At 46.1% G+C, this 15,000-nt stretch overlaps 1 protein-coding gene across 3 annotated transcripts in view; it reads right to left on the bottom strand.

Moving 5' to 3' along the window:
* The window catches only part of LOC115185026 (caspase recruitment domain-containing protein 11), a 91,503-nt gene that overhangs the window by 22,173 nt on the left and 54,330 nt on the right, over positions 1 to 15,000 (bottom strand). For 2 of the 3 annotated variants that reach the window (XM_029745668.1, XM_029745670.1), the window contains exons 9-14: positions 14,808 to 14,927; positions 12,597 to 12,755; positions 12,369 to 12,447; positions 12,138 to 12,271; positions 9,536 to 9,642; positions 1,977 to 2,020 (exon numbers count right to left, since the gene is read on the bottom strand). In XM_029745668.1, the coding sequence (XP_029601528.1) occupies positions 1,977 to 2,020; positions 9,536 to 9,642; positions 12,138 to 12,271; positions 12,369 to 12,447; positions 12,597 to 12,755; positions 14,808 to 14,927 (643 nt within the window). The remainder of the gene's footprint in view (positions 1 to 1,976; positions 2,021 to 9,535; positions 9,643 to 12,137; positions 12,272 to 12,368; positions 12,448 to 12,596; positions 12,756 to 14,807; positions 14,928 to 15,000) is intronic. The other variant, XM_029745669.1, reaches the window with a different exon arrangement.

The raw sequence follows: 15,000 nt of genomic DNA, 5'->3' as shown, positions 1-15,000 counted from the left end.
AGTATGGGGCTGTAGGGTATAGGGTCTATAGGTCTACAGTATGGGGCAGTAGGGTATAGGGTATAGGGTCTACAGTATGGGGCTGTAGGGTATAGGGTCTATAGGTCTGCAGTATGGGGCTGTAGGGTATAGGGCCTATAGGTCTACAGTATGGGGCTGTAGGGTATAGGGTCTACAGTATGGGGCTGTAGGGTCTATAGGGTCTGCAGTATGGGGCTGTAGGGTATAGGGTCTATAGGTCTACAGTATGGGGCTGTAGAGTATAGGGTCTACAGTATGGGGCTGTAGGGTATAGGGTCTATAGGTCTGCAGTATGGGGCTGTAGGGTATAGGGTCTATAGGTCTACAGTATGGGGTTGTAGGGTATAGGGTCTACAGTATGGGGCTGTAGGGTATAGGGTCTACAGTATGGGGCTGTAGGGTGTAGGGTCTATAGGGTCTACAGTATGGGGCTGTAGGGTATAGGGTCTATAGGTCTACAGTATGGGGCTGTAGGGTATAGGGTCTATAGGTCTACAGTATGGGGCTGTAGGGTATAGGGTCTACAGTATGGGACTGTAGGGTGTAGGGTCTATAGGGTCTACAGTATGGGGCTGTAGGGTATAGGTCTACAGTATGGGGCTGTAGGGTATAGGGTCTATCGGGTCTACAGTATGGGGCTGTAGGGTATAGGGTCTATAGGGTCTACAGTATGGGGCTGTAGGGTATAGGGTCTATAGGTCTACAGTATGGGGCTGTAGGGTATAGGGTCTACAGTATGGATCTGTAGGGTTTAGGGTCTATAGGTCTACAGTATCGGGCTGTAGGGTATAGGGTCTACAGTATGGGGCTGTAGGGTATAGGGTCTACAGTATGGGGCTGTAGGTTATAGGGTCTACAGTATGGGGCTGTAGGGTATAGGTCATAGGGTCTACAGTATGGGGCTATAGGGTATAGGGTCTATAGGTCTACAGTATGGGGCTGTAGGGTATAGGGTCTATAGGTCTACAGTATGGGGCTGTAGGGTATAGGGTCTATAGGTCTACAGTATGGGGCTGTAGGGTATAGCGTCTACAGTATGGGGCTGTAGGGTATAGGGTCTACAGTAGGGGATGTAGGGTATAGGGTCTATAGGTCTACAGTATGGGGCTGTAGGGTATAGGGTCTACAGTATGGGTCTGTAGGGTATAGGTCATAGGGTCTACAGTATGGGGCTGTAGGGTATAGGGTGTACAGTATGGGGCTGTAGGGTATAGGGTCTACAGTATGGGGCTGTAGGGTATAGGGTCTATAGGTCTACAGTATGGGGCTGTAGGGTATAGGGTCTATAGGTCTACAGTATGGGGCTGTAGGGTATAGGGTCTATAGGTCTACAGTATGGGGCTGTAGGGTATAGGTCTACAGTATGGGGCTGTAGGGTATAGGGTCTATAGGTCTACAGTATGGGGCTGTAGGGTATAGGGTCTACAGTATGGGGCTGTAGGGTATAGGGTCTATAGGGTCTACAGTATGGGGCTGTAGGGTATAGGGTCTATAGGGTCTACAGTATGGGGCTTTAGGGTATAGGGTCTACAGTATGGGGCTGTAGGGTATAGGGTCTACAGTATGGGGCTGTAGGGTATAGGGTCTATAGGTCTACAGTATCGGGCTGTAGGGTATAGGGTCTACAGTATTGGGCTGTAGGGTATAGGGTCTACAGTATGGGGCTGTAGGGTATAGGGTCTACAGTATGGGGCTGTAGGGTATAGGGTCTTCAGTATGGGGCTGTAGGGTATAGGGTCTACAGTATGGGGCTGTAGGGTATAGGGTCTACAGTATGGGGCTGTAGGGTATAGGGTCTATAGTTCTACAGTATGGGGCTGTAGGGTATAGGGTCTACAGTATGGGGCTGTAGGGTATAGGGTCTACAGTATGGGGCTGTAGGGTATAGGTAATAGGGTCTACAGTATGGGGCTGTAGGGTATAGGTAATAGGGTCTACAGTCTCAGGTACCTTACCATAATCCATGTTGTCAAAACTCTCATTTTCAAAGTCACAGAGGCTGAAACAGAGAAGGAAAAATGTAGTCAGAAGTTAAAAACCTTTTTCCAATGTATTGAGTGTAAGCTGTGTTGGGTAAAGGGTAAAGGGTAAAGGTTAAAGGGTAAAGGGTAAAGGGTAAAGGTTGTAGTGTAAATGGTGTAGGGTAAAGGGTGAATGGGTGTAGGGTAAAGGAAGTAGGGTGTATGGTAAGTGGTGTAGGTTAAAGGTGTAGGGTAAAGGGTAATGGGTCATTTTTTTATTTATTTATTTATTTCTCCTTTATTTAACCAGGTCGGCAAGTTGAGAACAAGTTCTCATTTACAATTGCGACCTGGCCAAGTTAAAGCAAAGCAGTTCGACAACATACAAAAACACAGTTACACATGGAGTAAAACAACATACAATCAATGATGCAGTTGAAAAAAATAAGACTATATACAATGTGAGCAAATGAGGTGAGATAAGGGAGGTAAAGGCAAAAAAATGCCATGGTGGCAAAGTAAATAAAGTATGGCAAGAAAAACACTGGAATGGTAGATTTGTAGTTTGAAGAAAGTTAAAAGTTAAAATATAAATAATATGGTGCAAAGGAGCAAAATAAATAAAATAAATAAATACAGTAGGGGAAGAGGTAGTAGTTTGGGCTAAATTAAAGATGGGCTATGTACAGGTGCAGAGATCTGTGAGCTGCTCTGACAGCTGGTGCTTAAAGCTAGTGAGGGAGATAAGTGTTTTCCAGTTTTAGAGATTTTTGTAGTTCGTTCCAGTCATTGGCAGCTGAGAACTGGAAGGAGAGACGACCAAAGGAGGAGTTGGCTTTAGGGGTGACCAGAGAGATATACCTGCTGGAGCGCGTGCTACAGGTGGGTGCTGCTATGGTGACCAGTGAGCGGAGATAAGGGGGGACTTTACCTAGCAGGGTCTTGTAGATGACCTGGAGCCAATGTGTTTGGCGACGATTATGAAGTGAAGGCCAGCCAACGAGAGCATACAGGTCGCAGTGGTGGGTTGTATATGGGGCTTTGGTGACAAAACGGATGGCACTGTGATAGACTGCATCCAGCTTGTTGAGTAGGGTATTGGAGGCTATTTTGTAAATGACATCGCCGAAGTCGAGGATTGGTAGGATGGTCAGTTTTACGAGGGTATGTTTGGCAGCATGAGTGAAGGATGCTTTGTTGCGAAATAGGAAGCCAATTCTAGATTTCACTTTGGATTGGAGATGATTGATGTGAGTCTGGAAGGAGAGTTTACAGTCTAACCAGACACCTAGGTATTTGTAGTTGTCCACAAATTCTAAGTTAGAACCGTCCAGAGAAGTTATGCTGGATGGGCGGGCAGGTGCAGGCAGCGATCGGTTGAAGAGCATGCATTTAGTTTTACTTGTGTTTAGGAGCAGTTGGAGACCACGGAAGGAGAGTTGAATGGCATTGAAGCTCGTCTGGAGGGTTGTTAACACAGTGTCCAAAGAAGGGCCAGAAGTATACAGAATGGTGTCGTCTGCGTAGAGGTGGATCAGAGATTCACCAGCAGCAAGAGCGACATCATTTATGTATACAGAGAAAAGAGTTGGCCCAAGAATTGAACCCTGTGGTACCCCCATAGAGACTGCCAGAGGTCCAGACAGTAGGCCCTCCGATTTGACACACTGAACTCTGTCAGAGAAGTAGTTGGTGAACCAGGCGACGCAATCGTTTGAGAAACCAAGGCTACTAAGTCTGCCGATGAGGATGTGGTGATTAACAGAGTCAAAAGCTTTGGCCAGGTCAATGAATACGGCAGCACAGTATTGTTTCTTATCGATGGCGGTTACGATGTCGTTTAGGACCTTGAGCGTGGCTGAGGTGCACCCATGACCAGCTCTGAAACCAGATTGCATAGCGGAGAGGGTGCGGTGGGATTCGAAATAGTCGGTAATCTGTTTGTTGACTTGGCTTTCGAAGACCTTAGAAAGGCAGGGTAGGATGGATATAGGTCTGTAGCAATTTGGGTCAAGAGTGTCACCTCCTTTGAAGAGGGGGATGACAGCAGCTGCTTTCCAATCTATGGGAATCTCAGACGACACGAAAGAGAGGTTAAACAGGCTAGTAATAGGGGTTGCAATAATTTCGGCAGATAATTTTAGAAAGAAAGGGTCCAGATTGTCAAGCCCAGCTGATTTGTAGGGGTCCAGATTTTGCAGCTCTTTCAGAACATCAGCTGAATGGATTTGGGAGAAGGAGAAATGGGGGAGGCTTGGGCGAGTAGCTGTGGGGGGTGCAGTGCTGTTGAATGCAGTAGGGGTAGTTAGGTGGAAAGCATGGCCAGCCGTAGAAAAATGCTTATTGAAATTCTCAATTATAGTGGGCTTATCGGTGGTGACAGAGTTTCCTATCCTCAGTGCAGTGGACAGTTGGGAGGAGGTGTTCTTATTCTCCATGGACTTTACAATGTCCCAGAACTTTTTAGAGTTGGAGTTGCACGAAGCAAATTTCTGTTTGAAAAAGCTAGCCTTGGCGTTTCTAACTGCCTGTGTGTATTGATTTCTAACTTCCCTAAAAAGTTGCATATCGCGGGGGCAGTTCGATGCTAATGCAGAACGCCACAGGATATTTTTGTGTTGGTTAAGGGCAGTCAGGTCTGGGGAGAACCAAGGGCTATATCTGTTCCTGGTTCTAAATTTCTTGAAAGGGGCATGCTTATTTAAGATGGAGAGGAAGGCATTTTAAAAAAATAACCAGGCATCCTCTACTGACGGGATGAGGTCAATATCCTTCCAGGATACCAGGGCCAGGTCGATTAGAAAGGCTTGCTCGTTGAAATGTTTCAGGGAGCGTTTGACAGTGATGAGTGGAGGTTGTTTGACCGCTGACCCATTACGGGTGCAGGCAATGAGGCAGTGATCGCTGAGATCTTGGTTGAAAACAGCAGAGGTGTAATTAGAGGGCACATTGGTTAGGATGATATCTATGAGGGTGCCAGTGTTTGCGGCTTTGGGGTTGTACCTGGTGGGTTCATTAATAATTTGTGTGAGATTGAGGGCATCAAGCTTGGATTGTAGAATGGCTGGGGTGTTAAGCATGTCCCAGTTTAGGTCGCCTAGTAGCACGAGCTCTGAAGATAGATGGGGGGCAATCAGTTCACAAATGGTGTCCAGAGCACAGCTAGGGGCCGAGGGGGGTCTATAGCAGGCGGCAATGGTGAGAGACTTGTTTTTGGAGAGGTGGATTTTTAAAAGTAGAAGTTCAAATTGTTTGGGTACAGACCTGGATAGCAGGACAGAACTCTGCAAGCTATCTCTGCAGTAGATTGCAACACCGCCCCCTTTGGTCGTTCTATCTTGTCTGAAAACGTTGTAGTTAGGGATGAAGATTTCACAGTTTTTGGTGGACTTCCTAAGCCAAGATTCAGACACAGCTAGGACATCCGGGTTGGCAGAGTGTGCTAAAGCAGTGAATAAAACAAACTTAGGGAGGAGGCTTCTAATGTTAACATGCATGAAACCAAGGCTATTACGGTTACAGAAGTCATCAAAAGAGAGCGCCTGGGGAGTAGGTGTGGAGCCAGGCACTGCAGGGCCTGGATTCACCTCTACATCCCCAGCGGAGCAGAGAAGAATAAGTATGAGGGTACGGCTGAAAGCTATAAGAATTGGTCGTCTGTGACGTCCAGAATAGAGAGAAAAAGGAGCAGGTATCTGGGGGCGATAAAATAGCTTCAAGGTATAATGTACAGACAAAGGTATGGTGGGATGTGAATACAGAGGAGGTAAACCTAGGCATTTAGTGATTATGAGAGAGATATTGTCTCTAGAAACATCATTGAAACCAGAAGATGTCATAGCATGTGTGGGTGGAGGAACTGAGAGGTTGGATAAGGTATAATGAGCAGGGCTAGAGGCTCTACAGTGAAATAAGCCAATAAACACTAACCAGAACAGCAATGGACAAGGCATATTGACATTAAGGAGAGGCATGCTTAGCCGAGTGATCAGAGGGTCCAGTGAGATTCAGACAGCTAGCCGGGCCATAGGTAGCAAGCTGGTGGAAGATGGGAGGGAGGTCTGTTTTTAGCCGCCTCGTGCGTTTCCGTCTGTGGGTTAGTGGGGTTCCGTGTGGAAGGGGGGACCTGTCCAAGTTGGCAAAATAGTTAGTTATAGTGGCCCAAGAAAAGTGTCCGACAGACCTATTCAGATCGCAGCCGAAAAGACAGCTAACGATTAGCTGGCCACAGATGGGCGATCAGGTTACGTCGCGACGGAGGGGCCAGTTGGACAACTCCCTCGGGCAGATAACGTCGGTGATCCAGTCGTGAAGACCCAATGGGGCTCCGCATCGGCAGTAAAACGGGTCAGGATAGGTGAGTTGTAGCCCAGGAGACACTTCAGCTGGCTAGCTCAGGAATAGCCCACGAGTGGCTGACGGAACTCTTCAGCTGGCTAGCTAGCTAGCTCCGTAATAGTGTGTGTTAATTCCGTGACCGACGTTGCCAATAGTCACTCAGGTAGCAGCTAGTTAGCTGCAAGATCCAGGTGTAAATGTCCAGAGCCTGCGGTAGAAATCGAGGAAAGGAGAGAGAATAGGTCCGATATGCTCTGGTCTGAGTCGCGCTGTACAAAAACTGCCGATAGCTTTTCGAGCTGATGGATAGCTGAGGACAGCTAAACGTAGCTAGCTGAACTTCAACGATTAGCCAGTGAAAATGGCTAACCTCTGGCTAGCTTCTGTCGTGGAATTCAGATGAGGTAAATAATACTTTCTTTTTTTTAAATTGCTGAGGCGGGTTGCAGGAGAGTGCTTTGAGGTTGAGTATTTAGAATAAAAAAAATGTAAAAAGATAAGTGAAGAATTTTTTTTTTAAATATATATATACATACACGGGACACGACAGGACGTCTGAACTGCTACGCCATCTTGGGGGAGATGGGTGTAGTGTAAAGGGTAAAGGGTGTAGGGTAAATGGTTTAGGGTAAATGGTTTAGGGTAAATGGTTTAGGGTAAATGGTTTAGGGTAAATGGTTTAGGGTAAATGGTTTAGGGTAAATGGTTTAGGGTAAATGGTTTAGGGTAAATGGTTTAGGGTAAATGGTGTAGGGTAAAGGGTGTAGGGTAAATGGGTGTAGGGTAAAGGGTGTAGGGTAAATGGGTGTAGGGTAAATGGGTGTAGGGTAAATGGGGTAGGGTAAAGGGTATAGGGTAAAGGGTAAAGGGTGTACCGTCTAGGCTAAAGGGTGTATGATGTATTGGATGCAGGTTGTAGTGTGTAGTGTAACAGGGTGTAGAGTGTAGAGTGTAGGCTAAAGGGTGTATGATAAAGTGTAAAGGGTGTAAGGTAAATGGGGTAGGGTAAAGGGTGTAGGGTAAAGGGTTGAGGGTGTAGGGTGAAGTGTGTAGGGTGTAGGGTGCTAGGGTGTAGGGTGAGGTGTGTAGGGTTTAGGGTGCTAGGGTAACGTTTGTAGGGTGTAGGGTGCTAGGGTGTAGGGTGAAGTGTTTAGGGTGAAGTGTTTAGGGTGTAAGGTGTAGGGTGAAGTGTTTAGGGTGTAGGGTGCTAGGGTGTAGGGTGAGGTGTGTAGGGTTTAGGGTGCTAGGGTAACGTTTGTAGGGTGTAGGGTGCTAGGGTGTAGGGTGAAGTGTTTTGGGTTTAGAGTGCTAGGGTGTAGGGTGAAGTGTTTAGGGTGTAGGGTATAGGGTGAAGTGTTTAGGGTGTAGGGAGTAGGGTGAAGTGTTTAGGGTGTAGGGTGAAGTGTTTAGGGAGTGGGGTGAAGTGTTTAGGGTATAGGGTGAAGTGTTTATGGTGTAGGGTGAAGTGTTTAGAGAGTAGGGTGAAGGGTTTAGGGAGTAGGGAGAAGTGTTTAGGGTGTAGGGAGAAGTGTTTAGGGTGTAGGGAGTAGGGTGAAGTGTTTAGAGAGTAGGGTGAAGTGTTTAGGGTGTAGGGAGTAGGGTGAAGTGTTTAGGGTGTAGGGTGAAGTGTTTAGGGAGTAGGGTGAAGTGTTTAGGGAGTAGGGTGAAGTGTTTAGGGTGTAGGGTGAAGTGTTTAGGGAGTAGGGTGAAGTGTTTAAGGAGTAGGGAGAAGTGTTTAGGGTGTAGGGTGTAGGGTGAAGTGTTTAGGGTGTAGGGAGAAGTGTTTAGGGTGTAGGGTGAAATGTTTAGGGTGAAGTGTGTAGGGTGTAGGGTGTAGGGTGAAGTGTTTAGGGAGTAGGGAGAAGTGTTTAGGGTGTAGGGAGAAGTGTTTAGGGTGTAGGGTGAAGTGTTTAGAGAGTAGGGTGAAGTGTTTAGGGTGTAGGGTATAGGGTGAAGTGTTTAGGGAGTAGGGTGAAGTGTTTAGGGTGTAGGGTGAAGAGTTTAGGGAGTAGGGTGAAGTGTTTAGAGAGTAGGGTGAAGTGTTTAGAGAGTAGGGTGAAGTGTTTAGGGTGTAGGGTGAAGAGTTTAGGGAGTAGGGTGAAGTGTTTAGGGTGTAGGGTGAAGTGTTTAGGGAGTAGGGTGAAGTGTTTAGGGAGTAGGGAGAAGTGTTTAGGGTGTAGGGTGAAGTGTTTAGGGAGTAGGGAGAAGTGTTTAGGGTGTAGGGTGAAGTGTTTAGTGTGTAGGGAGTAGGGTGAAGTGTTTAGAGAGTAGGGTGAAGTGTTTCGGGTGTAGGGAGTAGGGTGAAGTGTTTAGGGTGTAGGGTGAAGTGTTTAGGGAGTAGGGTGAAGTGTTTAGGGAGTAGGGTGAAGTGTTTAGGGTGAAGTGTTTAGGGAGTAGGGTGAAGTGTTTAGGGTGTAGGGAGAAGTGTTTAGGGTGTAGGGAGTAGGGTGAAGTGTTTAGAGAGTAGGGTGAAGTGTTTAGGGAGTAGGGTGAAGTGTTTAAGGAGTAGGGAGAAGTGTTTAGGGTGTAGGGTGTAGGGTGAAGTGTTTAGGGAGTAGAGTGAAGTGTTTAGGGAGTAGGGAGAAGAGTTTAGGGTGTAGGGAGAAGTGTTTAGGGTGTAGGGAGAAGTGTTTAGGGTGTAGGGTGAAATGTTTAGGGTGAAGTGTGTAGGGTGTAGGGTGAAGTGTTTAGGGAGTAGGGAGAAGTGTTTAGGGTGTAGGGAGAAGTGTTTAGGGTGTAGGGTGAAGTGTTTAGGGTGTAGGGTGAAGTGTTTAGGGAGTAGGGTGAAGTGTTTAGGGTGTAGGGTGAAGTGTTTAGGGAGTAGGGAGAAGTGTTTATGATGTAGGGTGAAGTGTTTAGGGAGTAGGGAGAAGTGTTTAGGGTGTAGGGTGAAGTGTTTGGGGAGTAGGGAGAAGTGTTTAGGGTGTAGGGTGAAGTGTACCCGCGGGGCTGGAACTCAGTCTCTCCCTCTCGCGTCCGGCGGACCAGTGATGCGTTTAGGGTGTAGGGTGTAGGGTGTAGGGTGTAGGGAGTAGCGAGTAGGGTGTAGGGTGTAGGGTGAAGTGTTTAGGGTGTAGGGTGTAGGGAGTAGGGTGTAGGGAGTAGGGAGTAGGGTGTAGGGTGTAGGGTGAAGTGTTTAGGGAGAAGTGTTTAGGGTGTAGGGTGAAGTGTTTAGGGAGTAGGGAGAAGTGTTTAGCGTGTAGGGTGAAGTGTACCCGCGGGGCTGGAACTCAGTCTCTCCCTCTCGCGTCCGGCGGACCAGTGATGCGTTTCCTGGCGGCTCGGGGTTGGTGGACATGATGCTGTCGTTACGGTAGCGCAGCTAAACACAGGTTACCATGACAACACACAGGTAAGGGTGTGCAGGTGTGTGTGTGTGTCAAATCAAATACAAATCTAATTGATTTTCACATCCGTCAAATACAACAAATGTAGATTTTACCGTGAAACGCTTACTTACAAGCCCTTTCTCAACAATGCAGAATTAAAAAGTAAGAACAATTTCACAAATAAAAAAATGAAATATTACCACAATAAGATAACGACGTTATATACAAGGAGTACCGGTACTGAGTCAATGTGTAGGGTTAGGGTTACCAGGTAGTAGAGGTAATATAATGTAGGTAGGGGTACCAGGTAGTTGTATGTAATATAATGTAGGTAGGGTTACCAGGTAGTTGAGGTAATATAATGTAGGTAGGGGTACCAGGTAGTTGTAGGTAATATAATGTAGGTAGGGGTACCAGGTAGTTGTAGGAAGGGTTACCAGGTAGTTGTAGGTAATATAATGTAGGTAGGGGTACCAGGTAGTTGAGGTAATATAATGTAGGTAGGGGTACCAGGTAGTTGAGGTACTATAATGTAGGTAGGGGTACCAGGTAGTGTAGGTAATATAATGTAGGTAGGGGTACCAGGTAGTTGTAGGTAATATAATGTAGGTAGGGGTACCAGGTAGTTGTAGGTAATATAATGTAGGTAGGGGTACCAGGTAGTTGTTGGTAATATAATGTAGGTAGGGGTACCAGGAAGTTGTATGTAATATAATGTAGGTAGGGGTACCAGGTAGTTGTAGGTAATATAATGTAGGTAGGGGTACCAGGTAGTTGTAGGTAATATAATGTAGGTAGGGTTACCAGGTAGTAGAGATAATATAATGTAGGTAGGGGTACCAGGTAGTTGAGGTAATATAATGTAGGTAGGGGTACCAGGTAGTTGAGGTAATATAATGTAGGTAGGGTTACCAGGTAGTTGTAGGTAATATAATGTAGGTAGGGGTACCAGGTAGGTGTAGGTAATATAATGTAGGTAGGGGTACCAGGTAGCTGTAGGTAATATAATGTAGGTAGGGGTACCAGGTAGTTGTAGGTATGGGTACCAGGTAGCTGGAGGTAATATAATGTAGATAGGGGTACCAGGTAATATAATGTAGGTAGGGGTACCAGGTAGTTGTAGGTAGGGGTACCAGGTAGTTGAGGTAATATATTGTAGGTAGGGGTACCAGGTAGCTGTAGGTAATATAATGTAGGTAGGGATACCAGGTAGTTGAGGTAATATAATGTAGGTAGGGGTACCAGGTAGTAGAGGTAATATAATGTAGGTAGGGGTACCAGGTAGTTGTAGGTAATATAATGTAGGTAGGGGTACCAGGTAGTTGAGGTAATATAATGTAGGTAGGGGTACCAGGTAGTTGAGGTAATATAATGTAGGTAGGGGTACCAGGTAGTTGAGGTAATATAATGTAGGTAGGGGTACCAGGTAGTTAAGGTAATATAATGTAGGTAGGGGGACCAGGTAGTTGAGGTAATATAATGTAGGTAGGGGTACCAGGTAGTAGAGGTAATATAATGTAGGTAGGGGTACCAGGTAGTTGTAGGTAATATAATGTAGGTAGGGGTACCAGGTAGTTGTAGGTAATATAATGTAGGTAGGGGTACCAGGTAGTTGAGGTAATATAATGTAGGTAGGGGTACCAGGTAGTGTAGGTAATATAATGTAGGTAGGGGTACCAGGTAGTTGAGGTAATATAATGTAGGTAGGGGTACCAGGTAGTTGTAGGTAATATAATGTAGGTAGGGGTACCAGGTAGTTGTAGGTAATATAATGTAGGTAGGGGTACCAGGTAGTTGTAGGTAATATAATGTAGGTAGGGTTACCAGGTAGCTGTAGGTAATATAATGTAGGTAGGGGTACCAGGTAGTTGTAGGTAATATAATGTAGGTAGGGGTACCAGGTAGTTGTAGGAAGGGTTACCAGGTAGTTGAGGTAATATAATGTAGGTAGGGGTACCAGGTAGTAGAGGTAATATAATGTAGGTAGGGGTACCAGGTAGTTGAGGTAATATAATGTAGGTAGGGGTACCAGGTAGTTGAGGTAATATAATGTAGGTAGGGGTACCAGGTAGTTGTAGGTAATATAATGTAGGTAGGGGTACCAGGTAGTTGAGGTAATATAATGTAGGTAGGGGTACCAGGTAGTAGAGGTAATATAATGTAGGTAGGGGTACCAGGTAGCTGTAGGTAATATAATGTAGGTAGGGGTACCAGGTAGTTCTAGTCTTTGACTATTTTGTGTTTGTGTAAGTGTATATGTGTGTGTGTGTGTGTGTGTAAATTTGTAAGTGTGTATGTGTGTGTGTGTGTAAGTGTGTGTGTGTGTGTGTGTGTGTGTGTGTGTGTGTGTGTGTGTGTGTGTGTGTGTGTGTGTGTGTGTGTGTGTGTGTAAATTTGTAAGTGTGTAAGTGTGTAAGTGTGTAAGTGTGTATGTGTGTGTGAGTGTGTAAGTTTGTAAGTGTGTGTGTGTGTGTGTGTGTAGACTCACCATAGTAGTCTTGCTGGGCAGCTCTGTGTTGGGGCGGATGGGGAAGGGGAAGGGGGAGGGGGAAGGGGAGGGGGGACATGTGCTGGTCAGCTGACTCTCTGACATCATCACATCTGGAGACGATCCACCACCACCTGGACACACACACACACACACACACACATCAATATGCCTGTGGGCCTCTCAGGCCCCTGCTGACCATCTGCTGATTAACTGCTGTTTGTTTAGTACCTGAACGGAGAACGTCCTCTGTGTTGATTGGCAGGTCCAGAGTTTTGGGGTTGGAGACTGGAGACTTCACTCTGGTAATCTACACAGCACAAACACAATGTAGTGTTTAGGAGTGTGTGTGTGTGTGTGTGTGTGTGTGTGTGTGTGTGTGTGTCTGTGTGTGTGTCTGTGTCTGTGTCTGTGTCTGTGTCTGTGTGTGTGTGTGTGTGTGTGTGTGTGTGTGCTGACCACTCCTTTCAGGTTGGGTCGTCTCTTGAGGCGGGGTTCTGGAGGGAAGAACTTCTCCTCTGGCGACTCGTCACTGGAGCCCTCTGATTGGCCAAGAGATTTAGGCTCCTCCCCCATCACCTGAGAGATGACGGTCGGGGGGACGTCTCTGGGCAAACTCTGAAAGAGAGAGAGAGATACAGAGGAGCGTGTGTTACCTGGTCCAGAGTAGTATCTTTCTGTGTGTTACCTGGTCCAGAGTAGTATCTTTCTGTGTGTTACCTGGTCCAGAGTAGTATCTTTCTGTGTGTTACCTGGTCCAGAGTAGTATCTTTCTGTGTGTTACCTGGTCCAGAGTAGTATCTTTCTGTGTGTGTTACCTGGTCCAGAGTAGTATCTTTCTGTGTGTGTTACCTGGTCCAGAGTAGTATCTTTCTGTGTGTTACCTGGTCCAGAGTAGTATCTTTCTGTGTGTGTTACCTGGTCCAGAGTAGTATCTTTCTGTGTGTGTTACCTGGTCCAGAGTAGTATCTTTCTGTGTGTTACCTGGTCCAGAGTAGTATCTTTCTGTGTGTTACCTGGTCCAGAGTAGTATCTTTCTGTGTGTTACCTGGTCCAGAGTAGTATCTTTCTGTGTGTTACCTGGTCCAGAGTAGTATCTTTCTGTGTGTGTTACCTGGTCCAGAGTAGTATCTTTCTGTGTGTTACCTGGTCCAGAGTAGTATCTTTCTGTGTGTTACCTGGTCCAGAGTAGTATCTTTCTGTGTGTTACCTGGTCCAGAGTAGTATCTTTCTGTGTGTTACCTGGTCCAGAGTAGTATCTTTCTGTGTGTGTTACCTGGTCCAGAGTAGTATCTTTCTGTGTGTTACCTGGTCCAGAGTAGTATCTTTCTGTGTGTGTTACCTGGTCCAGAGTAGTATCTTTCTGTGTGTTACCTGGTCCAGAATAGTATCTTTCTGTGTGTTACCTGGTCCAGAGTAGTATCTTTCTGTGTGTTACCTGGTCCAGAATAGTATCTTTCTGTGTGTGTTACCTGGTCCAGAGTAGTATCTTTCTGTGTGTGTTACCTGGTCCAGAGTAGTATCTTTCTGTGTGTTACCTGGTCCAGAGTAGTATCTTTCTGTGTGTTACCTGGTCCAGAATAGTATCTTTCTGTGTGTGTTACCTGGTCCAGAGTAGTATCTTTCTGTGTGTTACCTGGTCCAGAATAGTATCTTTCTGTGTGTTACCTGGTCCAGAGTAGTATCTTTCTGTGTGTTACCTGGTCCAGAATAGTATCTTTCTGTGTGTTACCTGGTCCAGAGTAGTATCTTTCTGTGTGTTACCTGGTCCAGAATAGTATCTTTCTGTGTGTGTTACCTGGTCCAGAGTAGTATCTTTCTGTGTGTTACCTGGTCCAGAGTAGTATCTTTCTGTGTGTGTTACCTGGTCCAGAGTAGTATCTTTCTGTGTGTTACCTGGTCCAGAGTAGTATCTTTCTGTGTGTTACCTGGTCCAGAGTAGTATCTTTCTGTGTGTTACCTGGTCCAGAGTAGTATCTTTCTGTGTGTGTTACCTGGTCCAGAGTAGTATCTTTCTGTGTGTTACCTGGTCCAGAGTAGTATCTTTCTGTGTGTTACCTGGTCCAGAGTAGTATCTTTCTGTGTGTTACCTGGTCCAGAGTAGTATCTTTCTGTGTGTTACCTGGTCCAGAGTAGTATCTTTCTGTGTGTTACCTGGTCCAGAGTAGTATCTTTCTGTGTGTTACCTGGTCCAGAGTAGTATCTTTCTGTGTGTTACCTGGTCCAGAGTAGTATCTTTCTGTGTGTTACCTGGTCCAGAGTAGTATCTTTCTGTGTGTTACCTGGTCCAGAGTAGTATCTTTCTGTGTGTTACCTGGTCCAGAGTAGTATCTTTCTGTGTGTTACCTGGTCCAGAGTAGTATCTTTCTGTGTGTTACCTGGTCCAGAGTAGTATCTTTCTGTGTGTTACCTGGTCCAGAGTAGTATCTTTCTGTGTGTTACCTGGTCCAGAGTAGTATCTTTCTGTGTGTGTTACCTGGTCCAGAGTAGTATCTTTCTGTGTGTGTTACCTGGTCCAGAGTAGTATCTTTCTGTGTGTGTGTGTGTGTGTGTGTGTGTGTGTGTGTGTGTGTGTGTGTGTGTGTGTGCGTGCGCGTGCGTGTGCGCGTGTGCGTGTGTGTGTGTGTGTGTGTGTGTGTGTGTGTGTGTGTGTGTGTGTGTGTGTGTTACCTGGTCCAGAGTAGTATCTTTCGACAGGCGTCTCAGTCTGGACTCCAACGTGACGATCTTAGCCTCTTTATGAACAATCTCTATATGCAGCTCATCACTCCTCTCCTCCAACTCTCTGATCTACACACACACACACACACACACACACACACACACACACACACACACACACACACACACACACACACACACA

This window comes from Salmo trutta, unplaced genomic scaffold (genome assembly GCF_901001165.1).
Source record: "Salmo trutta unplaced genomic scaffold, fSalTru1.1, whole genome shotgun sequence".
NCBI lineage: Eukaryota > Metazoa > Chordata > Actinopteri > Salmoniformes > Salmonidae > Salmo > Salmo trutta.
This window is presented reverse-complemented; position numbering and strand designations above follow the sequence as displayed.